Here is a 25,148-nt window from a genome sequence, read left to right as displayed (position 1 = left end):
ATGTTGGTGCACATTTCAATTTCTTGGAGTTTTTATTAAAATTTCAGTTATTCTTAAAATTCAAACATTTCTAGAAGAAATTCTAGAAGAATTTTTTTTAATTTGCTTATATATGGCATGAACAAATAAAGATTTACAGATCCTAGCATGCAAATTTATCATCTTATATGACAGGGATCAATCAAGCATGTAAGTCATGATCAGTCATGACAATGACTACAAATGAAATAAAAAAATAAGGTATTCAAAAGTTTAATAAATGGTGGGGGGGAGGCACCAAAGATGTTCCTCACCAGGAGGTGTCATTTGGTCTAGGGCTAGCCCTGGTTTTATACATTGCTCTAGTAGTTTCCCAGGTATCGAGGTCAGGCTGACTGGTCTATAGTTCCCCAGCTCCTCCTTTTTCCCCTTTTTAAAAATAGGCACTACATTAGTCCTTCTCCAGTCTTCCGGGACCTCTCCTGTCAGCCATGAGTTTGCAAATACTTTTGCCAGTGGCTCAGATTTCTTCATCTAACTCCTTCAGCATCCTAGGGTGAATAACATCCATTCTTGTTAATTTGAATTCATTCAAATTAGTCAGAAGATCTGATGTTTTCTTTATTTATCCTCATCTACCTTCTTCCTTCTTACCCTTTATTGTTTATGGTAACTTCTCTAGTCATCCCGTCATATTTTTTTTTAGAAGACTGAAGAAAAGTAGGCATTGAACAGCTCTGCCTTCTTATCTTGCATCACTAGCTCATCAGCTCCCTTCAGCAGCACATCCACACCATCCCATATCTCTCTTTTCTGTCTTGATTTAAGTATTTTTGTTTTAAAATTTATCCTTACTTTTTCTAAGAAATTATATTTCGTTGATGCATGTAAACTTCTAATATTAGAATTCGAAATCACTCTGAAGTGTACATTTACATAAGCTGCAAGCTAAACATTACTAATAGCTATACCAGGCTTTATGGTGAAAAGGTGAAAATCTATTTTCAGTGCAAAACAAATCTCCTCCTACCTGGCATGATTATTTCAGGGAATCCCAACTTCCTTGCAACAACTGTTGTCCTGTCAACAAGATGCGGGTAGTCCTTCCTAATCTGACTCATGTCTCCAATAAGCATTTTCATAGTTACCCACAGACCTATAGAAAGAACAATGTGTGATTATGTAATTAACTTTTGAGTTTATTTTGAATTAAAGTTACCTTCTCTCTCTCCTCTAGAGAGCTGCTTACTCATGTCACCTTCTCTCCCTCCCCTAGCCAAAAAACAGCTGCCACTTAAACTATAACTAACGCCACTTCTATCAGTTGGAGAGGTGCGGCTTTAAATAGATTCTAACTCCCCCAAAAAGATTTAAATTTGTCACTGTCAACTTCACAGTACATCTAGCCCAATGATTGAAGAACGATGCTGATTTGAAACCTAGATGCTAAAAACAAAATATGAAACCAAGATTTATAAATAAAATGTACTGTTTTGCTAACACACAAAGACTACTTTACCTTGTCCACCACTGTCTCCTTTTGATGCTGTGACTTTGCCTAAGAGACTGTGCAAAGACTCATTCTCTGCCACTACCCTAAAGTAAAACAGAAAAAAAAAAGAGTTGCCTAGTGAGTGCTGAATATACCAAACAATTAAGAATAAGGCAAATTAACAGTAAGGCAAATGCCCTCAGTTATACCTCCTTACAACTTCATTAACCAATCCCACCACCATGTACTTAGTTTTCATCATTCAAACGGGCTCTTGTTCTGTATTTGCAACTACAAAATGTTACCATGGATATTGAGATAAACGTCAAAGACAGACAACTGAAAGTCTTCAAAAGGCAGCCCCTGTACATAAATTCCAGAGCTGCTGAAATGTATAAAATGGTTAAGCTGATGAACCACAGATTTTAGAATACCTTGTTGTGCAATACTCATCTATTACATGGATACATTATTTCTTATTAGGACTGAACTCTTTTAGCTCTGGTGGCAGAATCTCATCAGGATCGGCAAGACAAGTGTGGAGACGTCTGCATTAATATTTTGGCCAATGTTAGTCAGTCAATGAGTTTCTGAAAATGCTTGGGGAGCTACAAGCCATTCCCTGTGCTGTTATTACAATCTTCCGGCATATGGCTGCTGCTAGCACTAACAATGAATTTGATATTGGGTAAGTGATGTAGTAGCTATCACAGTAACATCATTCAGAGATGTCAAGAGCTTCTATCCACCATCAAGATGGTAAAGAGGGAAGTCCATAATTAGATGTCATGCTCTTTGTTCATGATGTTACGGTGATGAGTGGCAGTATTAAACCCTAAGATAGTATTGGGCCCATGTCCTTCTTGCATGTTAAAGCCCAGTGAGGCTACCAGGCAACTATATCACACTCAGTGTGTGTGTACCTGAGTGACCTAAAAGAAGCCAGCACATCAAGTTATGCTCAACCAGTTCATGGAGGTAACTAAAGCTTATGTTGTATTTGGGTCTTAACTGAGTGAGGCAAAGTCTTCCCTGCCAGCTCTGTGCTGCATAGTACAGATCATGCCTTCCTGCAAAATCAAATGCTCTTGATACATGTGCTAATCCTAATGGGTTCAATGAGTGCCTTTTCCAATATAGTTTTCCTTGTCAGAAGCCAGAGGTATGTAAAACATTTCCCTCCTCAGCCCGTTGCCCTTTCCTCTACTGTTGAGTTTAGGAAGCTTCTTGACACGCAGCTCTCATGAAATTGTAAAAAAGTAAAGTGTGGCCAATGTTTAAGTGCTTGGCAAAATAGCATATTCTCCATAGAACGTACGAACACTTGCAGTATTATGCAGAATGCCATTCACTAACTATTGCCAATGGGTACCTATACCTCAGGCGATAGCTCCATGTAATTTACATCTAAGCATCAAGTTCAGAGTCAGAGATTGCCTTGCATTTTGCAACTGAAGTTGGAACTTGGTTTTTGAAAATTCAGCCACCTTTTAACCACCAACTTTACAGCTCGCTCAAACTCATGACAGTCAGGCATACATACATTATTTACCAGCTACAATCATAGATTGGTGTACATTCATATGCTTCGCTTTTGTTCAATAAGTCACAATGCTGGATGAGTGGGGATTGAGGGCATCAGTATGAATTTACTTATACTTAGTTGATGGCCTACAGAAAACTTTCATGTCTGTGTCACATCCAGCATTGTGATTTATTGAACAGAAGCAAAGCATATGAATGTACACCAATCCATGATTGCAGGTCATGCATATATTGAGAAAAGATTTTGCACATAAATTTTTGTATTATAGAAATAAAATCAATTTCTGAAACTTACGGGTGAAAGGGAATGAAATGCTGCTTCTCTTCATCACTTTCTGCTTTACCTTTTATGATATCTGTAATATCCATAACTAGACAAGTGGAAGAAAAATTAAATTAAAATTTATAAGAACATAGGAAATTATTCCCTTCTCTTACTAACACAACCTTGAAAATCATATCCTAAAATGTGTACCTGTTCTGAAGCACAATTATATATTTAATGTAGGTTATGAGATGGAAAGATGATACATTGCTAGCAATAACTGATGAAATACCAATGTAAAGTACAATATATGGTAGATCTTTACAAAAAAAAAAAAAACAAAAAAAAACCAATTACACTCAGTTGGAGGGCCATACGTCCTACCTTACCAAAGAAGATAAACTTGAACAAGAAAGGAGTTGAGACTGAAGCCTTTGTTAAAACCTGATATGCTGAATTCTGGGTGTTGAGAAAAACAAAACAAAAAAACACCACCACATTTTCCAGGCTCTGTGATATACTTTTCCATGTAGAAATTATTTATTTTAATTCCCATTCTCCCATTAACTGTTTCCAATGTCACTGGAGCTTAGTTTTTCAATATATAAGTGGTCACGTGTATAGTTTTCTATTTAATTCTTCATTTTAATATGGGGGGGGGGGGGGGGGGGGTGCACAAAAATTTCCAATGGTAGCTTAGAAACCTGATACATTAGCACCCAGAAAGAATTAATACTTACTCTACAATAATCAAGGTTCTTTGACTTGGTTTAGTCAGTGTGGATCCCACTGTAGGTGTGCACGAGTCTCATGCATGCAAGGCAGTTTTTGTTTTTAAATCACAGTGAGCATCAGCATGCACCCTGTGCCTCCTCATGCTCCCATATGAAGTCATAAAGAGCAATACTTCCTCAATTTCCTTGCGATTCAAAGCCTATGTTGCGAGCACTCCAAAAAGCAGGGATGGAGAGCAAGTTGCAGGATCCTATCGTCTCCTCAAAGCTCTCTGTGTCCCGGTGAAGCATAGCTTGATGTTCGGAGGGAGAGGCTCACCGTCTAGCAGTTGGAAATGTAGTGTGATCTACTGGAGATTCACTGTGAGAAGATGAGTTGGGCTATGAGCAAGAAATGGCCACAAAGAGGCTGGGGAAGATCTGCAAAGTCTTGGTCCTATAAAAGAACTCACCACATTTTTGCATGATTTTTTCTTTCCTGGTGTCAGTACACGTTCAGGAAAGACTAATAAGGTAATCAATTGGTCCAGGTGAAAGTCCAAGACTACCATAGGGATGAAATTGGGTGGTGGTCTTAACACCACTTTGTCCCTATGGAAGGATCTTCTTGATGTGTTATTTTGAGCACTCCAACAATGGTTCAAAGGGCGGCACCATAAGCTTTAGTGGAATACTCTGAAGGTCCCACATGGGAGTTGAGACTATCTGAAGAGCAAGTATAGAAGAGACCCTTGAATAATTTTGATACCACAGGATGTGAGAATATTAAGTGTGACATGCTCAGGATGCTGTAAGGTGAACCTTGAAAAAGTGAAATGCTAGTGCAACATGCTTTGGAAGCAGCATTCAGTCAAGGATCTTTACATTAGAGTCTCCACTGGGCTTATATTAGGAGCAGCTAAAATGAAAAATCTGTTCAATGCAGAGCAATAAGTCTGGTAAGTTATTGCAAGTCTCCTGCTCCGTATGATAATCTGCTGGTTCTGTTGGGAGCAGTCAGCAGTGTACAGACAGCCATCAAGTGTATCATTTTGCATCTGTGGGCAATATCTGAGCTTGGTTCTGAGATAATATATCCAGAAAGGTAAGCAAATATAGGGAATTGCCTGGACATCTGCAATAGGTTTCACAGCCAAGGCCAGTGAATAGCTATCAGGGTGACCATACAATTGTCCTGTCTGATCAGGGATATTATCCTAGGGATCAGGAGAATGAGTGGAAAAGTATATAGGAATCCTCAGGACTACTGTCTTGAGATGTCTGGCAACGAGCCCGGGCTCAGGTAGTCCCTGGACATTGGGCATTGTCCTTTGTGGTGAACAAGTCTGTCATGGGAGTCTTCCATCAACATTATGAAGCAAAAACCAGAGTCCTGTAGCCCCTTAAAGACTAACACATTTCTGTGGGCATAAGCTTTCATGGGCTGCAACTCACTTCATCAGATGCATGAAGAAGTCCACACTCTCGTTGTTTTTGCTGTATATAGACTAACACAGCTACCCCTCTGGAGCATTATGAAGGACTTCTGCAGTGATCACTTGTGGCTGGTTACCACATGCCTGCTGAAGACATCTCTCAACTATAAAATTTAGGTTTGTATAAGTATTTAGGCCGGATATCTGCCTGAAATGGTATTCTGTGCCTGCATTTGGGCCTGCTTGCCTGCCTGAAAGCTAAGGTCTTCAAGATACACATGTAAATAAAGAACTAAGACATTGTGTGTTACTCTTGCCTAACCACAACCCGATGGGTTTTTTTTTTTAAACTGTGAGAAGAGAAGGGATGTAGTTAAAATGTTTCAAGGTTTAGCGTGGGTTTGATATATGAACATGCAAATGAAGGAAAGCTCTGATTGCTCTTCAAGACAGACGCCAAAGCAAGATTGAGCAACCCAGTGGGGGGAGTGAGGGGAGTAAAGAGATGTGAGAAAGAAACACTAAAGGGCCATGAAGTGACCATGGCCAAAATATTACCTCACTCCCTACCCCTCTCATGGTGAACAAAAGAAGTGATACCAAAGCCCCCAAAACCCTCCAAAATGGAACATGACCATAAATTGGAAGGGTGTGCTGGGTGGGGAGGGCACCACTACAGGTATAATTAAGCCTACCAAGAAGGAGGAGGGGGAGAGGGAGCTCTATGAGCATACAGAGCTATGGTTATGGGAAAGAAAGCCCAACTGGTGTGCAGGGCTATGGTTATAAGCTTGCTTGTTTAGCCCAATAAACATCATATTGCCTGCAGTTTGGACTCTGTCCTGCTGCCTTCTCTCTGTGAACAAGTCTGGAAACCAAGAGAGAGATGGGGCAGGGGAGCCCTAACACTATGACTGCCAGAAACTAGGATTAGACAACAGGGGATGGATCATTCAATAAATCAACCTGTTCTGTTCATTCCCTCTGAAGCATCTGGCACTAGTCACTGTTGGAAGATACGATACTGGATGGATAGGATAGATGGACATTAGTATGGCCATTTTTATGTTCTTAGAGGACACAGTACTATGCTCATATTAAGTATAACAGGATCAAGCCCTTACATTCTGTGAGATGCTGCAAGCTGCGCAGCTCAAAATACCTCATATGTTAGATTCCTGGATAATTTATTCCATCAGTAATTGCTACAAATATTTTAAAATGCTTTCATTACTACTGATTTTATTCAGGTATTTAATCAAAGACATTTTTCAGTTCATTTAAGGTTCATTTTAATGCTTTTTCTGCTTTTAAATAATCAAGTTTTCAAATTTTTCATTAGAAAAAAAGAATAAATATAAATGGGTTGTGATTAGAAGCAAATGCATATAAATATTTTAAATTAAATGGTTACCTGCCACTCCAAAAGGCCGTCGCAATCCTTGCGTGCATTTCTTTGTATTGCTGTCTTTTAGGTCCATTCTTCCAACCCGGACTATCTGACAAATCAAATAAACTTTATCTCTGTTAAGATCTTTGTTTCCAAGATCCTGAAAATAGATGACAGGGGATTATTAAAACATGACCAGTAATACTTTGCAGCAAGTAAAATTTCAACAGGTTCCATACTTGCAGTACCAATTTATAAGAACCAGAAAAAGAAACTAAGATACACATAAGCTTTCCTTTCCTGACTAACATGGGCTGAACAAAGTTGACATTTTAAGCGATATGAAAAGAAGAGAAAGAGACATTTCCACAAGGCAAGAGGTACAAGATTGAGTGTCCTGATATTATACAGGAGTTGTGACTTTGGGGAAACAGAAGAGGCTAGTGCTAGAGAACTGGAAGGAGATGGAGGAAGGATTAAGGAAATAACCATCTAGAAGCGTTTATCACCTAAATATACCCTAAATAATACAACATCCCTGTCAGCCAAAATTTACGCTAATAACCATCTTATTTAAGATCTCCACTTCAGATCCTGCACCCCAAAAACCCAGACAACAAAAGTCTCTTCAAATGTCTGAGAAAATAAATGAGCTCTGCAGTGATCCCTGAAGACCAGCAAATATGGGCAAATTTCCATTCCATAGGCATAGAGAGAGTTATCTCAAGTCCCTCTCCTTTCATCTAATAAGACTGAGCACAGAGCATCTCCAGGGATCCCAACTGTGACAATGTTTCATGGGGAGAGGTAGTCCCGAGTAGACAATCACCAAAACATTTAAGGCTTTATACGTCAACCACAACTACATTTAAAAAAAAAAAAAAAAGCAAACCATATTATTCCTGGAGGATAGGTGCATGATGTGCAATAAGCAGACAAATAGTTTGTGCCGCCATCAGTTTCAAAGTTGATTTAATTTAAGCTTTAACTTACAATTATGATAAAGCTAATTTAATATTTAATTTACTACATGCCTTGTAATAGTCTGTTCACAAGGTTACAAAAAGACTGTTTATTGTGTTATTTTGGCCCACATCTGGGGAAACAGCCTGACTGCAATTTGGGAGTTCAGGCAGTAATGAAATGTAATGTTCTGCGCAGGTTTTGTTGTTTCTGATGAGAGACAGACTGTCAGATTGCTGAATTTTGCAATTTATTCTAAGGTTACTGAAAACGAAAAAATGAACCTGACAGCATAGCACAGAACTGCAAGTCAGAAGAGTTTCAGAAACCATATATAGTAAGGATCCAAGAACTTGAAAGCTCATGCAAACATCCTGAATCTTCAATACTGGGAAGAGATTGCAAAGGCAGACTTTCACAAGATGTCTGGCACTTCCACTTACAACAGGAAAAGAGAAGATACAGTTATTGTTTAGTGGTTGCCTGGTAGCAACTAATATCATTAGGATTGCATAAGACTAATTTACATCCTTGTTTGTCTGTCTATCAATCTCACACAGCAAGTTTTCATGAAGTCACTTTTGGTTTGAAAGTTCCATGTTTTTTGTCCCTAGCTAACATTTTGAAGCAAATTCTCAGGCCCGGTCTACACTTATCTGGAAACTCAGTGGTCGTCAATGGGAGTTACGCAAGCTACACAGAGTAGCTTGCGTAACTCCCATGGGCATTTTAACTCCTCTTCTACATGGAGTCTTCACTGCACTGCGCCGATGAAAAATGTGTTCCTGTGGACTCAGCGCTACACCACTTGAGGGGGTGGTTTTAATGCATCGATTTCTGGATCAATCGAGCAGGTCTTCACTGACCGTTCAGTCAATCCGGATAGATCGATCTGACAACGGCAAATTTGCTGCTCTCAGTGAAGACATACCCTCTGTCATTTTTCAGTTCTACAAAGCTAGGAAAAAATAACAACCCCCCCCCCCCCCCCTTTGTTTTTTCTCTTTTTCCAAACTACTTGACATCCCTGACCGAGTAATGACTGGTTGGAAACATCACATATAAACTAGTTCCCCTTTAGAAGCATATCCAAGGCAATCTTGGGGAAAAAAATTGGGGGTGGGAGGGGAGAATAGTGAAAGTATGCACTACAGAAAATAAAATCATTAAGCACGGTCAATGCCATCTGCAAAGTTTTCTGCCTTTCCAAAATGAGGCATAATCCCTTTATGACATCACACTAATTATCCAGACTTTCTGTACCAGGGAGAGAGGGACTGGGCCTCCAGAAATCAGTGGCTATTGGCATGAGCACTAATAAATGGCTGTATTTTAAAGAAAATGTATTGAGGGTGCAAAAAACAAACCATCCTGATATGCAGAAAGAATAGCAAATATGGCAGGGTACCAGCTTGGCTTAACAAAAGTCTTCAGTGAGTTTAAACACAAAAAGGAAGCTTACAAGAAGTGGAAGCTTGGTCAGATGACTAGGAAGGAGTATAAAAATACTGCTCGAGCACGCAGGAGTGAAATCACAAAGGCCAAATCACAATTGGAGTTGCAGCTAGCAAGGGACGTGAAAGGTAACAAGAAGGGTTTCCACAGGTATGTTAGTAACAAGAAAAAAATCAGGGACACTGTAGGCCCCTTACAGAATGGGGGAGACAACCTAGTGACAGATTATGTGGAAAAAGCTGATGTACTCAATGCTTTTTTTGCCTCTGTCTTCACAGACAAGGTCAGCTTCCAGACTACTGCACTGAGCAGCACAGAATGGGAAAAAGGTGAGCAGCCCTCAGTGCTGAAAGAACAGGTTCAGGACTATTTAGAAGGACTGAACATGCACAAGTCCATGGGGCAGATGCAGTGCATCCGAGGGTGCTGAGAGAGTTAGTGGATGTGATTGCAGAGCCATTGGCTATTATCTTTGAAAACTCGAGGTGATTGGGGGAGGTCCCGGATGATTGGAAAAAGACAAATATAGTGCCCATCTTCAAAAAAGGGAAAGAGAGGATCCGGGGAACTACAGACAGGCCAGCCTCACCTCAGTCCCCGGAAAAATCATGGAGCAGGTCCTCAAGGAATCCACTTTGAGGAACTTGGAAGACAGGAAGGTGATCAGGAACATTCACCATGAATTCACCAAGAGCAAGTCATGTCTGACCAACCTGATTGCCTTCTATGAGGAGCTGGCTGACTGTGTGGATATGGGGAAAACAGTGGATATGATATACCCTGACTTTAGCAAAGGTTTGGATACAGTCTCCCATAGTATTTTTTATCAGCAAGTTAAAGAAGCATGGGTTGGATGAATGAACTATAAAATGGATAGAAAGCTGGATAGATCATTGGGCTCAATGGGTAGCGATCAACAGCTCAATGTCTAGTTGGCAGCCAGTAACAAGAGTACCACCCCAGGGGTCGGTGCTGGGGCCACTTTTGTTCAACATCTTCATTAATGATCTGGAAGATAGGGTGCATTGCACCCTCAGCAAGTTTGCAGCTGACACTAAGCTGGGGGGACTGGTAGATACCCTGGAAGGTAGGGATAGGATACAGATTGACCTAGACAAATTGGAGGATTGGACCAAAAGAAATCTGATGAGATTCAACAAGGACAAGTGCAGAGTCCTGCACTTAGGACGGAAGAATCCCATGCATGTCTACAGACTAAGGACCGACTGGCTAGGCAGCAGATCTGCAGAAAAGGACCTGGGGGTTACAGTGGACAAGCAGCTGGATATGGGTCAACAGTGTGCCCTGGTTGCCAAGATGGCATATTGGATTGCATTAGCAGGAGCATTGCTAGCAAATCGAGGGAAATGATTATTATCTTCTATTCAGCACTGTTGTGGCCTCATTTAGAGTACTGTGTTCAGTTTTGAGCACCCCCACCACTGAAAGGATATGGTCAAATTGGAAAAAGAGTCCAGTGGAGAGCAACAAAAATGATTAGGGGGCTGGAGCACATGACTCATGAGTAGAGGCTGAGGGAACTAGGAATGGATAACCTAGGGAAGTGATGCAATCTCCATCCTTGGAGGCTTTTAAGGCCCAGCTTGACTAATCCCTGGCTGGGATGATTTAGTGGGGGTTAGTCCTGCTTTGAGTAGGGGATGGATTAGATGACCTGATGAGGTCCCTTCCAACCCTAATCTTCTATGATTCTATGAACATTAGTTCATCCATGTTTTACACTATGTATATTTCATGATATTCTTTCAAATTAGGTAGAAATATATTTATCTTAAGTTAAACTAAGTTAACATGATGAATTTGGATAGGTAAAATAAAGTACAAATATTGAAAAAGTTAATAGGGCATTCAGGCATTTATTTATATAGCACCATAACGGTACACAACACACTTCCAACAGCCCCTTAAATGAAACTATACCACAACATAACTCAGGCAACAGTGTGAGAGAAAAGATGAAGAGATTGGAAAACTATGTTAAAATGAGTTTCCAAGAAGGATGTTAAAAAAGGATGAAAAAAGCCATTTAGCTTTCCCTCGATCTCAATGAGCTTTGGATCAGGCCCCTAATGCACATGAAATTGGAGACTTTTCCCAAATGTGAATAGACACTCCAAATAATGCACAGACCTGAGAATGAGAGAAGACAAAGACCTCCATATATTTTTTTCAGTAATGTCCAGCATTGCTAACACCAGTGATTCTAAACAAAACAAGGAGCGCAACTGGCAATCTACTCCAATGCTCCAAAAAGCTCATGGATCTAAAAATATTCTTCATTGTAGACAGGGCTCAAGGCAGCAGCCAGAGAAGCAAGTAGGGGTGAAGTACAAAGTGTCTGACAGGTACATGAGAAGGAAGATTTTGCTGTGATTCAGATGAGCTTTCAAGCACATTAAGCCCCATTAAAGTTAATCATGAGCATTTAAACTAAATGCTGAATGAAGATGGACGTAAATTATCATTCTGAATTAGAGTTTGAGCAGCAGCACTCTTGATAAACTAGCAAGACTTGGAAGAGACATTTTAGAATCTCAGAATTATGTGGTTCCAAAAGTAGACGAAGATTTGCATAAGTTCTCTCCTCCCACAACTATATCATCCACCACTTATTTTCATCTCCACATATTAATGGACAGTATGTAGTTAGCGCCCTTCATTTTTCACTGAAAATAATTTCCTCATATGTGCATGGTTGTTTTAGAGACTTTCCATTAACCTTATAAAGGAGAATTTCCAAACGTGAAGAACCTTCCAAGGTTCCCCAGATTCACTTGACTGGGGAAACCAGGTCATTAAGTTGGCCCCTAGATAACCCCTAGTGGTTAGATAATTTTCTCATTAATATTCAGTGACACGGATTTAGTGATGTCTTCACCTGTTTATATATTTATGATATGAATCACTGGTCACTTTTCTGCAATATGAATGTCTGATAGTAACATCCTCCTGCTTATTATACAAACACCAGTCTACAGGTTTAGTAATTAAATTCTACTGGATTTTGATATTTTCATCTGTATTGGTATGAACAAACATTGACATTTGCCAAATAATTTGACAAATCAGGGACATGAATAAATGCCAAACAGCTTCATCTAAATAATTTATGTCTGTCCTGCTATGTCATTCATATACCCTTTTGCTAATCTAACCATAAGCACAGTGCACAAACATTCTCCATCTTAAAAGTTACTACTTATAATGAGCAAACTTAATCAGACTTGAAGGGAAAATCATTTAAAAAGTAAGACAGGTTAATCAAATATGGCATAGCAGGAGGTGATTTCAGGACCAAATTGAGTTAGTTTGCAAGTGTTCTTCTCAGTTTAATTACTCAGACTAACTTCCTTTCTGAACTCATTCAAGACATCCTCCCTCTCCCCTTCTTCCCCACTCTCCCCTTCTTCCCCACTCACACATACCTAAAAAAATCTGGTAGTGATCATTAGCAGTGAGAATCCTATTTTCACGTTAATATCAAGTAGGAATATGGGAAATGTTTACTCACTGTGAACACCACTTTCAGATTGTTGAGCATATCAATCTCCTTTGGAAAACCTTTACTCCCCCATCTCACCAAGTAATTTTCACTGTTTAAAGAGAGAAAGTAATAATTTGTTAATGTTGTTTTAAAAAATTCTTCAACATGTGTCATTAAGTACTGTAGCACTGTTTAATACACAACATATAGGTTGAATACCACACAATATCACATCTTTATATTCATCACATATGATTTGACCATTTCCCCATTCTTAGCATTGCTCCAGCCAACAAAAGTTTTGAGGGGTTTTTTTTGGTTTTTTTTTTAAAGTACACATTCCAAAGAAAACATTGTGCAGCTATTTTTGCCTCCCAAAACAGGGATCCAAAACCATTTTAAAATACAAAGCAAAAAAAGATTTAATGTCTACTTTTTGACCTTACTAAATATTAAACAGCTTTGTCAGCCCAACATTACCAAATTTTTAATATTTTGTTTTGACTGATTATGTAGACTTAAAATATTGTGACGGGGCCAGCCCTGACGGCTATAGGAGGGTGCTGGAAGGCATATATATCTGCCCCAGGCTTAGCAAATCCTTGTTCCCTGGGTGATCCAGCCAATCAAGGAGCTTGCCCCAGCAGTTAAAAGCCTCCCAGTTAGGCAGATGGGGGCAGCTGAGAGGGAGTTGAGTGGAGGAGCGGAGCAGAGCTGCTACAAAGCATGGGGTCAATGGAAGAGAGGAGCGGAGCAGAGCAGAGCTGCTGCAAGGTGTGGAGCCGGCGGAGGAGCTAGTGTGGGTGTGGCGAGAGCACCCAGCCACGGGAGGTAAGAAGGAGCCTGTGCAACCAAGACCAGAGGACGCCGGCCCCAAAGAGCCTGAAGGAGGACCACAAGCCCGGGGGGGGGCTACAGATGAGTGACCCAGGGAAGGAGTAGCCCTTGGACTAAGTTGTTTGAAGCTACTCCTCTCAGGGTCCCTGGGTCGGGGCCCGGGGTAGAGGGCGGGGGCGGGACTGGGCCCCCCCGCTCCCACCCAGCCACACCACCGGCATAGCCGTAAGGAGCGCAGACCCACGGGGCCAAACAGGCCCACCTCACCACAATACATACTTTTTATCATTATTTGTCAAAGTATATTGTAAGGTTTATGTTTACATTTACTCTATATGAGCTAAAGAGTAAACCAGCATCTCTCAATTTTTGCCACTGTGAATTAAATGAAAAACAATTTTTAGAAGCCCCATCCATCACAGTACATCCATCAGACTCCCAAGATGGCATAAACATAGAAGGCCATATGTCTTCTTCAAAGCAGATGGAAATATCCAGGGAGAAAGCACCTCTCAGTTGAAAGCCAGGACAAAGAAATGAACTTAGTCTTCCATGGAGCAAGTCTACCTCAACAAAGTAAGCAATTCTAAAGATAACTCGTTTTTATCACTCATTGACTGAAGCCTTCAGATGAAGACTGAATGCCTTTCTGGAAGATTCCCTGTATGGAGCCCAATAACTTGCTTGATTGAAGTGTATCTGGGTAAAATATAATGGCTGGTGAAATACATGAAAGTCAGACTAGAGATGTAATGGTCCTTTCTGGCCTTTAAATCCATGAACAACAAAATATTTCTGAAATCAATCTGTTATAGTGCTAACTTTTTTTACCAGCCAGAAGGGACCATTAGATCACATTTGTATACCTTCATATATAATATTAGCTACAGGATCTCTTATAGTTTCTCTTGAAGTGAGCCCAGTAACTTGGTTTGGCTAAAACATATACTCCAGAAAGGCATCCAGCCCTTATGTGAAGGCATCAGGAGATGGAGAACCCACCATGTTTCTTGATAGTTTATTCTATTAATAACCCTTGCTGTGAACAATTTGTGCCTTCTCTCTGATGTGAATTTGTCTGGCTTTAACTTTCAGCCATGGGTGGTTATTATGCTCTTCTCCATTATCTTGACATTTTGCATTTACTGTTTAAGTATTGGCTAAAAGTAAAGCTAATTTTATCCTCAGAGAGCCAAATGCAACAGCAAAATGAGACCAAAATGAATGTTTAATCATTCTTCATTACAGATTGACTATTTTAATTCAAGGTGAATGCTCAAAGATAATTCTTTAGAAGACCAAAACACCAGTTCACCTTACTCACATCAATAGTCAATTGAAGCAAATGGCTTGTTGCTTGTCTAAGGTGAGCAAGATTTGGCTCCATATTTAACACTGAAATCTTATCCAGGATGATTTGTGTTTAAAAATTGGCTGTTTAAGAACAACAAACTAGGACAAAGACAGAGAAATCACCACAAAGAGAGTAGAATTATGATACACAAATAAAATCAAAAGTACAAAAGAAGAAATCAAAAGTAAAAGAATTACAAAAATTCAACAATACAATAGAACATGGTAACATTTTGAGGTCAAGCAATTCAACACGTATGTAGTTCATCTAGATAGCAGCTGTCCTAACAAGACCACTTTCCAGACCCTTAAATCTCACAATGCTACAAGTCTAAATTTCTCTGAACATTTATTCCAGGTATATCTTTCCTTATCAAGAAGTTAATAGAATGAAGCCCAACAAAAATGTGAGTTAAAAGCACCACTCAAGTAACACCTTTAAGCACAAAATGTGCACCAAGAAGCATAGCTGTTATTTAATTCTGATAATCCAAAGGGAAAACCAAATCAAATTGGTGTACCTGTCTCCTCCATGATATGGCTGTGTTATTGCCACTATGTTCAACTGAGTTCTAGATTAAAGTGGGCCCACCTCAGAGCAATGTGTACAGCTGGTAGGAAGCAAAAGCTCATCTGAATCTGATCATTAAGACTTCTTACTCTTATCACAGGCAATTCTGGAGATTGCAATTATGTGGTTCCAATTACAATCAGGAACTTCTATGTGATCATCTGTGACCGTTGATCTATCTTAAACAGAATGCCAAAAGAAGCTACAATTCATAACTTTTCTAGCCACTAAAAGTCATGGACTAACTAGAGACACTGGATTTAGGATTTATTACAACAATCTATAACTCACTTAGAAACCCCCACAGCTGCTTTCTCCCCCCCTAAGACTGGAGGAGTGTTATCAGGCCACTTGATTTTGAATGGTCCCTTGAAATATGTATTATCTACTTATGCTAAACAATCTGCTCCACCTTTTATTTAGTTGTGACACCGAGTACATTTCCCAGACCTGAAAAAGAGCTCTAGGTAAACTCAAAAGCTTCTGTCTCTCACCAACAGAAGTTGGTCAACTAAAAAGTTACTTCACCTATTCTGTCTCTCTAATATCCTGGGGCCACCATGACTACAACACTACTGCATGCATAATACACACTATTATCTGTTACACACTGTCCACAGCTTATTCTGTATTATGCACTGTCTACAGAGCAACACCACTTACATCACGTCACATGGCAATTCGCTCATTTTATTAGCAAGCAACAATCAAAAAAATATACTGAACAAACTTACAAAATAACGGGGAAATTAACATTCAGTTTGTCATTTTTCAAATACAAAGTTTCTGTGAAGGTACCCACAGAGATACATGTCAGTGAAAGTTACATATACTAGAATACAACCTCTCAGCCACCAATATCTGGCACAAACATGTGTTTCGCAGTCTTGCTGATCAAAAATGTGCACTAGCTTACTTAGCTTCAAGAGCTTGACCATTAGCCATCTATATAACTCAGATAAATTTTTATCTCAAACATAAAAATCTCTGAAAGTGAACATGGTGCATTTCTGTAGAAGCTGGGTTAGAGAAGTAATTAGATTCAGTTCTTTCATTTCTATATCCCACAATTCCTTTTCTTCCAGAATCTCAGTTTAATAAGTAACACAGCTGGAGTATGAAGCTTCTTTTACACAATATTAAGAAAATCACAACGGAAAATCTGCCAGTGATGACTCACTCCATTGGCCACTAGTGCAATTTTCATTCAGATATCTTTCTGCTTTCCTCTTCTCTCCCTATGCATGTGAACAACTCCCAATTTTAAAAAATGGCAATGCTACTACATTGTTCTCCTTCAGATACGTCCTTGAATTTACCTTGTTGCAATACCCACTAACTTCTTAACAATGACTAGAGATTGTGTCCTATGACCACAGTTTATTATACTCAAAAGGATAGTTTCAGCATTTCTATTCTCTCCCCTCACTTTCTCCCCACACTTGTTTGTTTTTCACCTCCTGTTGCCTCATGTGCCTCATCAGTAAGCTCTTTGGTATTAGAAGCAGTCTGTTTTATTACGTGTGTGTACAGCACCTAGCACAATGGGGCCTACAAGTGCTATCCCATTACCAACCACCATCACCCTGCTACCTTCTCTGTAGCTGCAGAAGGCCCTGCCCAAGGGAACTGCTTGAGGAAGGTAGAAGATTGTGCACAACTACAAAGCCACAAAGGCCAAGACCACAAGGGCAAGGAGCTGGAACTCTACTGAGTTCCCCTGCACCAGATTCCAGCATTTAGCGATTTGCCCCTTTTAAATCTTACCCATTGTTTACTGTCTTCCCATTCTGAAAGGAGAGTTTCAGCCAATAGCACCAATGTTATAAGTCTATCACAAGTTACTAGTTTTGTAAAACTTCTTCCCAAAACTTACAATGGGTCAAAGAATGAATCCAATGCAGCAACCTTCAAATCTGAGATCTTATTGTAAAATTAATTTATAACCCACATACAGAAGAATCACTGAACAGAAAGGGAATGCGTGTGTACGTACATTTATCTTTAAACTCAATATTCTTGGACTCTCCTGTATGCTCTTACAGATAACCATAATCCCCTGCTTTTTCCATCAACAGAATTTCTTCCATACTGATCACCTAGAAAACGGCAGTCAAGTGATGGAAACGCTCATAATTAAACAAAAAGCTTTAGCTATTGATGGCCAGATGTTTGTATACTCCATTGCCTGGTGCAAAAAACTCTATTTTGGCAATGAGGCAAAGGAACATTTTTACCAGCAACCAACTGTCCATCTACTGAATCTCTGTAGCTGCCTCGAGGTTGTCTGCCTACCAGTGATAACAGTGACCTTGACTTATTTTTTCTACATGTTCTAACAATCAGCTCAGCTTCTGCCCGAATGTGTTACTGTTTTGATTGAGTGGTTAACACTGGACTTAGATCAGTCATACAGAACTCACAAAATTTGATGCCTCAGTTGCTACATGCACTGCAAGTAGTTAATTCCCAAACAAGACTGAATAAACTCTAAACAACTGACTGAACATTCCATTAATCTTTGCTCAAGAAATCCTACACAATAGGGAAATCAATCAGCTCTGAAGCAATCTCAGCTCTCACCTAACATTTCAGAACACACCCAAGCCAAGACAACCTGGTTCATTTGATCTCAATATAGTTTAGTTGTTTGCTATTACACAATACTCCAGCCTAGCAACCTAGATTCCAAGCAATGCATGTGGTTTTTCCTTTAAAAGATTTCTTTTGAGTATTGCTCATTTCCTCTACAGTTTTCCTTTTTTTGTGCACATTGACCACTGCACTCCCTCGCCAGTCTTCCCAACTCACTTCACCATTTATTTGCCACTGGAAAATAATATAGCCTACCTTATAACTGTATGCTTCTGGGGATCATATAATGACATGAAGAGTTCTGCATCCTCACCTATTCGGCACACAAAGTTTCTTACAAAGACGTAAAGGCTGTGTGTGGGAGAGGAGGAGATTCGGGCATACGTTCCATAGTCTGGTTGATCCTTTGACTACACACAGAAAGAGGAAAATTATTAGTTATATCAATCTAATTTGAATGCCAGCAAGACCTACACTTAACTCTGTATACTCAAGGTTAAATCTGAAAATGACCCAATACTGCTCTCAATTAAAGCAGCGTAGTAGGGGAGAATTTGCCTAAAACATTTACTGCACTTTACAGTATTTTCTAGAACATAACCCGTGCCCAATATGACCTAAGATGCTGGGTGGTGCATAAGACTTTCACATACATACAGAGCCCTGTATAAACAAGGTGATCAGTTGTGGATCTGTTCATGGACTGTCCTTAAAGTAAGCATATATGAGACCCTCTGAGGTTTTAATCAGTGTTTGTGTCTTGTATCACTACAGGTATAAAGAAAGAATATAATACAACTCTCTAGAAATGAATCAGGTTAACAGGGCTGTAAGCTGTCTTGTATCACTTAGTGATGACATTTTCACATTTGGGAAGTATTGTTTGTTCAATTGAGACTGACTGAAAGCAAGACATGTGGTGTTAAATTCTAATTTATGATGCATTATTCATGGTAGTCATGATTTGGAGATTGTATAACACTCAAATGGTTTTTCTTTAACATATGCCTCCTTTTATTTACCTGTGATCAATAAGCACAAGTTCAAACCTTATGTCCACTGTATAGATCTCTGAATAAATTAAAAAAAAAAAAAAAAGGAGTAATCATGTGCATCATGTTTCAAAATGTGAGTGCAGAGTATTTGCGCACTCTCATCAACAGACTTTTGGTAAGCTTACAACTGTTGTTACAGGTAAATTTGCCAACTTCCTCTCTCATTGGGATTAAATCTTTTAGCTCAGTCTGACCAACTAACTGGCAGTAGCATCCATGGCCAGTATTTTCAAGACTTTATAGCTAAATAAGGATCCTAAATCCCAGATAAGTGGCCAGAATTCAGTAGGAGTAGCAATTCTACAAACCAGCAGTTGTGTAAATCAGACCACATAGAAGCCTAACCTTTGATTTAAGAGCCTTATTTTAGGCACTGAGTTTTGACATCTTGACCCATGAATTTAATCCAGTGCCAGTCATTAACAATGACTTGTCTATTCTTGGGTTGTTGGGTTAGACCAACAGTTGCTCTTTTTCCATCTTATTAAATTCACTAAAACTTCCTTAAGTTACTGTGTTACTGTCAGGGAGTGCATAGGCTCCATGCTCTGCAATCACACTGAATGAAGTTCAGACAGGACCCCCTGGCAGTGAGATTCCCTTCAGGGCACACACTCACTAGGGCAAGCCTGCTTGGGTCTGACCTGTAAGTGTTCAGCACAGCCCTGCAGTGAGTCCGCCTGAATGGGACATGTGAGGAAGCCTTACACACTCACACTCCAAAGGGGCCATGCACCCCAACTTCGCAGTTAGCAGGGACACTCATCCAGCATTGTAAAACAGAAGGTTTTATGAATCTTCCGGAACACAGCACAGAACAGATCTTGTTAACACAGACAGCAGGAAGTTACAGTACAGTCCATCTGGGGAGACCCAGAGCCCTGGGCTCTCCACTCAAGTTCCCGTTAGGAGACTGACCAGCTTCCAGCCTCAGTCACACCCATCTGCCCTCCCCGCCTTTGTCTCTTTGCCAGGAAAATAGGTCACCTGGCCTCCACCTCTTGGTTTGTTCTCCAACCACTCCAGCTGAGTCTTGGCAACTGATGCCAGGGCCCATCCTCATCAAGATACCTAGTGTCGGCCATTGTCTGTGCCCAGGCAGCCAGACAGCAGTTGCACCTGCCCTCTAGCGGTCTCTGCAACAATCACACACCCTTATCCCACCATCCAGATATTTGTGGTACACATAGGGGAAACAAACACCCACACAGCATTCAGACAAAACATGAAGAGAATTCCAACTTTATAACAGTTACTCAGGTAAAACAAAGTAAATATTTACAGTTGAGGTGACAGCATCTTCCATATTTATGAATGATGGGTAAGAAACTGCTCCTTTAAATCACGAGCAAAACTTCTATTGGCTTTTGTGGGAGAAGAATCAAGGATTATGTTTTAAAAACCAGGTAACATCCTGTAATTAACTCTTTCTGAAAGGAAAGGCCAATTTTGGCAAACTGATCATACCATTTCTTCTTTAATTCGTTCTCTAATTTTGTTAGTAGCTTCTTCATGTGCATGAAATAGGCTGATGACGCTGGTTTTATCTGGATCCAAGATATTTCCATCTTCATCTCTAACTATTAGATCTAACTCAAGTATCCTGTGAAGATAAAAAGGAAGCACTCCATAATCCTTTTCTTTTAGAAAAATTTATATTCAACTGTCTTTGAAATTTGATTCATAGTAAATTGCTTGAAATGTTGAAACAGCCAGTTCAATGTAATAAAACAAGAAGAACATATATAATTTAAGTAATACTTGTGATTACACCATTTTTTTCCTTCACCACTTAAAACAATCTTTTAACATTTAAAAAGCTTTTGCATTTGTACTTCAGTTATTTTCCTAAGGAAAGGTGGATTCTCATTAGTTGGGAACCATTGGAACATGTTGTTTCTATCTACAGCCTTTACAGTAAATGTGGTGTTTTCTTTTTGCTAGCCATGACAATACTTAAATAAATGTGTACAGATGTAGTATAATTGTACAACTTATGTTATTTCATTCAGATGCTTATTTTTTATATTAGACAACGGTGAATGATGAATTTCTTATTTAATAAATGATTAATTATTAACTTGTGATTTGTGTTACGCTCTAGTTGAATAGAAATGCAAATTCACTTAAAATGAAAAGAGCATTTTTTAAATGTTAAGTAAAACTTCAAGAGTGCTATATACTTAAGAAAAAATTACTAAAACATATTTTGCATTTAAAATTGATTAAACAGATTAAAAATTGAACTCATTTATTCTGGTCACCATGTTCTTCAAGATTTTAGAAGTAGTACATGTCATCCTCTCATTCAGAGTATTTATTCCTATATTGGAAGAGGAAAACATCTTCTTGCTTTTTCAACTCCGATTTGGTTTCTTAAATTTGAATTAACAAGTCATTGAATTTAACTAGCTAAACAGACTGAAATGAAGAAAATCTCTGCACCTGCATCATGTTTCTATTGAGTCTACAGATGGTAGGGGATTTGAAGCCGAAGGTGGCGGCAGGATATCCTTAAGAGCTCATAACTTAATAACGCAGTTAATGTCTCAACATAAACCACCACCATCTATTTGAAAAAAGCAACTGAAAGATACTAATTGAAAATTTTCCCTCTGAATTAAATCAGAGCTCAAAAGATACATTTGAGAGTGTCAGATTCATAGATTAAATTACTCACATTTTGTACCTCTTTGTACATCTTACTCAAGCCTTGTGAATGCATAATTTGCTTTCAGTTATAATTAAGCACACCACTCACCATCAAATTGCAACCTTTGTTATGCAACATTGTATTTCAGATGATCCAGATCCATGTAAACTCCCCAAATTAACATGTTCAGACTTAAGTGAAAAGCTGCTGAATACCTTTATGTTGAGAGATAGCGACCTATGTAAGCTCATGGGTAGACTCAGCAGAAACATGATGCAGTGGTAACTGGTAGTGTCTGAATCAGAAAAGCCCTGAACTCCATAAATGAAAACAAGCTACCACGAGCCAAAGCAAAGCAAACAACCTCTTTCCCTACAAAGAATAGCTTCCCTCCATCTGAATCAGAGTGCAATCTAATCACTAATTCTGTGGGTACAATCACTGTAGGCTAGTTCCACTTCCCTGGCACCTATGGTCTGCTGCTTAAGTTACAGTCAACGCAGACCACAGACAGCGCAGGATGTTCAGTCATACACAGATCCTGGAACTGCCACTGCCACAGCCATTTGAAACAGTTCAAGGTACAAGTAATAGACAGAGGCAAAGAGAGTCTGCCTTCCAGCAGTGGAAATTGGTTTACAAAAGCTCTCACTCCTAGCTCAGGCAATGCAACACCACTTAGTTCTGCCCCTGTATTGCCCTGTGCTTGTCAGTTGAGCTATGCTGTCGTAACTTGGACTCAATGAGAAGCAATCCAAGTATCTGTGAAGCAACCGACAAAACTTACTTGTATTACCAGGTTCCCAAGCACAGAACCAAAGTAAATGTCAAAGAGCTCCTCCTGGAAACTCCAAATTTTTTTTCTCATCATTTTCATCAAGGATTTTGTTCACTTTGGGTTCTTAATACCTTACCCATGACCATAGCATTTCAGCACTCTTGTTCAAGCCAGGTAATATGACCACCAGGTGTGTTGTATGAAACTGGAGTTTGTCTTTGTGAGGCATGTGTGAACATGTCTAAGACTGAATATATTAAGTGGATATAAACATGAGTGACAACCACCCAACAGAGAACTGATCTTTCCAATATCTCTGCGTGTCTGCATGAGCAGCAGAGATCATGCATGCTGAAATGCTTGAATCCAAACAAAGAAGCGGGTGAAAATTCTGGATGGCCCTGTTCAAGAAAAGTTGACCATGACTACAAGGGAACATGGAGTCTGCTGCTGCAGCAGGGATCAGAGGGAAGTGGTCTGACAGAGGGTGGGTAAACACCCAATATTCCCAAGCTAGGGACACAGAAGCAGGAAGAATTTGCTCCCAGCTCTGTACCAGTGACATGCCTGGAAATAAAGTACTTATTCCCAGCACTAGGTTAGCCCAAAGGCAAACTTACTTGTTGCCATAGTCAATCTTGGAAGTGACTTTCTGTTTGAGTTCTTTCAGTTCATCTTTAGGCAGTGTTCCCGATAGAAGCTGTGACCTCCACTCCATCAGGTCGTACATCATAGATTGCACCTGCTGAAACTGCTCTTTTTTGTTCACCTGAAATACAAAAAATGTTTACCTGTTTAGGGCTTAGTTTCAATTTCAACTTCCTACATTGTCCTTCATTGTATGTACTCGACAGTGAATTTAAACTAGTGTAACCTTTACATGGCCCAGGGTTCAAAGCCCAGGAATGGCAATTGTGGGATTGTATGGAAGCGAGGGTAGTTTTATTTTATGCATTGTACAGTGTTACTTAAGGGCACTCATTCTGCAGGAGAAGAAATCCCCAGCTAGAGAACTGGAATAAAGGAGGTGATGTTATGTCTGTATACAACACTGGTGAGAAAATACAGCATATAGTTCTAGTGTCCACATTTTGGAGAGGGTGCAAAAAAAGACAGCCACAAAAACTTTCAAGGCTACCGGCAATGTTTTACTCAGAGATTTAAAGAGATTCGTCTGTTTATTTTACCAACAAGGAAATTGACAGGAGACTCAATTACAGTCTAAGTACTTTCACTGGGCCAGAGGGAAGAATACTGAATGCTAAAAAGGGCTATTTAATATAACAGAGACACATAAGAATCAATTGTTGGCATGGTGGAGACTGGATGCCATTCAGAAGAGGGTCATGAATCAGCATCTCCCACTGAAGGTGAGTGTCCTAACCAATTGACTGTTCTGCTCTCTCTCCCCCCTCAACCTCTGCAGACTCTTTATCCTGGGCCAGAGAAACCCTCCCAACAAACAAAGGTCAGTTTGACAATTTGGCATTTTCTGATTGAACAACTTTTATTGAAAGTTTCCTGATCGGTTCTTCTTGCCACCTCCTCCTCAAATCCAGTATTTTATGCAAAGTGAGACAGACACAGGAGACCAATTAACTAAATAGCCTGAAGTTCAGCTACTTCCAAGCAACAACTGTAAGCCATGTCTTGTTTTAATACCAATGGAGAACACTGAATTTGATCCAAATACTTATATGAAGAAATCACTTCTAATTAAATCCTCTCTCAAATCCCACCTTGTACTCCAGAAATAAAACAAAGGCAATTACAATGACAGCTTGATACATATAAATAAGCCTATTTAGCATGCATAATCTAGCATCCAAGGATACCAAGCATTTTTCTTGCCAGCCTTCCATCTGATTTTAGTCCTGGCAAAAAGTTCTCCTCACCACATAGAGTTGTTTCCAAATGCTGCCCCATTCCCATAGTGTAGTGGTAACTTCTTGCACCAATGGAATTTCAGCAGGTATTATGTTCTCTGTATTTCTAAGCAGAGAGTAAAAAGTGACAAATTAACATGATTAAAACTTAAACCAACTGTGAAGTATTTTTCACTTCATGTCCTAGAACTTGTTCTGACAGTCATGATCGTTCATTAGGAAAATTAAGTGATTATTAATACCTATGTTCTGTCTCCATAGCTTGTATATTTAAAACTAACCAGACATTTTCATTCCTTTTTGAGGTGTGATACTGTCTGGATTAGGGGTGACCATTTATTGTATTGATATAAATATTGCAAAATTACAATAATTCATACAAGATATGCCAGGTCAGGTACCACCGGAAATTCTCTAAGATTGAGAAGCAGTTTTATATGTACATGTCAATTTTGTATTATAAATTGTAAATATGTATGGCATATTTGGATTTCAACTTGTGCTGTTGTTTCTGGGTGACACCCCAGACAGGATGGCAGCAGCACTAAGTCTGCTTAATGATCCAGCAAGGGAATTCACAAGTACTATGAATCCAGTGAAAGAACTCAGGGGCTACACCTTATGAGTCACCAGGATATCGAAGAACATGCCCAGGGAGAGGGGACTCTGGGGCTTTT

At 39.5% G+C, this 25,148-nt stretch overlaps 1 protein-coding gene across 2 annotated transcripts in view; it reads right to left on the bottom strand.

Annotated features, from left to right (window-relative positions):
* The window catches only part of DOCK2 (dedicator of cytokinesis 2), a 407,820-nt gene extending 383,247 nt beyond the window's left edge, over positions 1–24,573 (bottom strand). For both annotated transcript variants that reach the window (XM_067566685.1, XM_067566686.1), the window contains exons 1-9: positions 24,481–24,573; positions 23,206–23,354; positions 20,622–20,757; positions 18,355–18,509; positions 12,771–12,852; positions 6,845–6,980; positions 3,312–3,387; positions 1,499–1,575; positions 1,010–1,135 (exon numbers count right to left, since the gene is read on the bottom strand). In XM_067566685.1, coding sequence (XP_067422786.1) covers positions 1,010–1,135; positions 1,499–1,575; positions 3,312–3,387; positions 6,845–6,980; positions 12,771–12,852; positions 18,355–18,509; positions 20,622–20,757; positions 23,206–23,318 — 901 coding nt within the window. In that variant the 5' untranslated portion in view covers positions 23,319–23,354; positions 24,481–24,573. The remainder of the gene's footprint in view (positions 1–1,009; positions 1,136–1,498; positions 1,576–3,311; positions 3,388–6,844; positions 6,981–12,770; positions 12,853–18,354; positions 18,510–20,621; positions 20,758–23,205; positions 23,355–24,480) is intronic.
* Positions 24,574–25,148: the final 575 nt, after the last annotated feature.

This window comes from Emydura macquarii, unplaced genomic scaffold, assembly GCF_026122565.2.
Source record: "Emydura macquarii macquarii isolate MOO-44397 ecotype Brisbane River unplaced genomic scaffold, CSIRO-AGI_Emac_v2 contig_2768, whole genome shotgun sequence".
In the NCBI taxonomy this organism is placed as follows: Eukaryota; Metazoa; Chordata; order Testudines; family Chelidae; genus Emydura; species Emydura macquarii.
The sequence above is the reverse complement of the archived record's forward strand: the minus strand, read 5'-3'. Positions and strand labels throughout refer to the sequence as shown.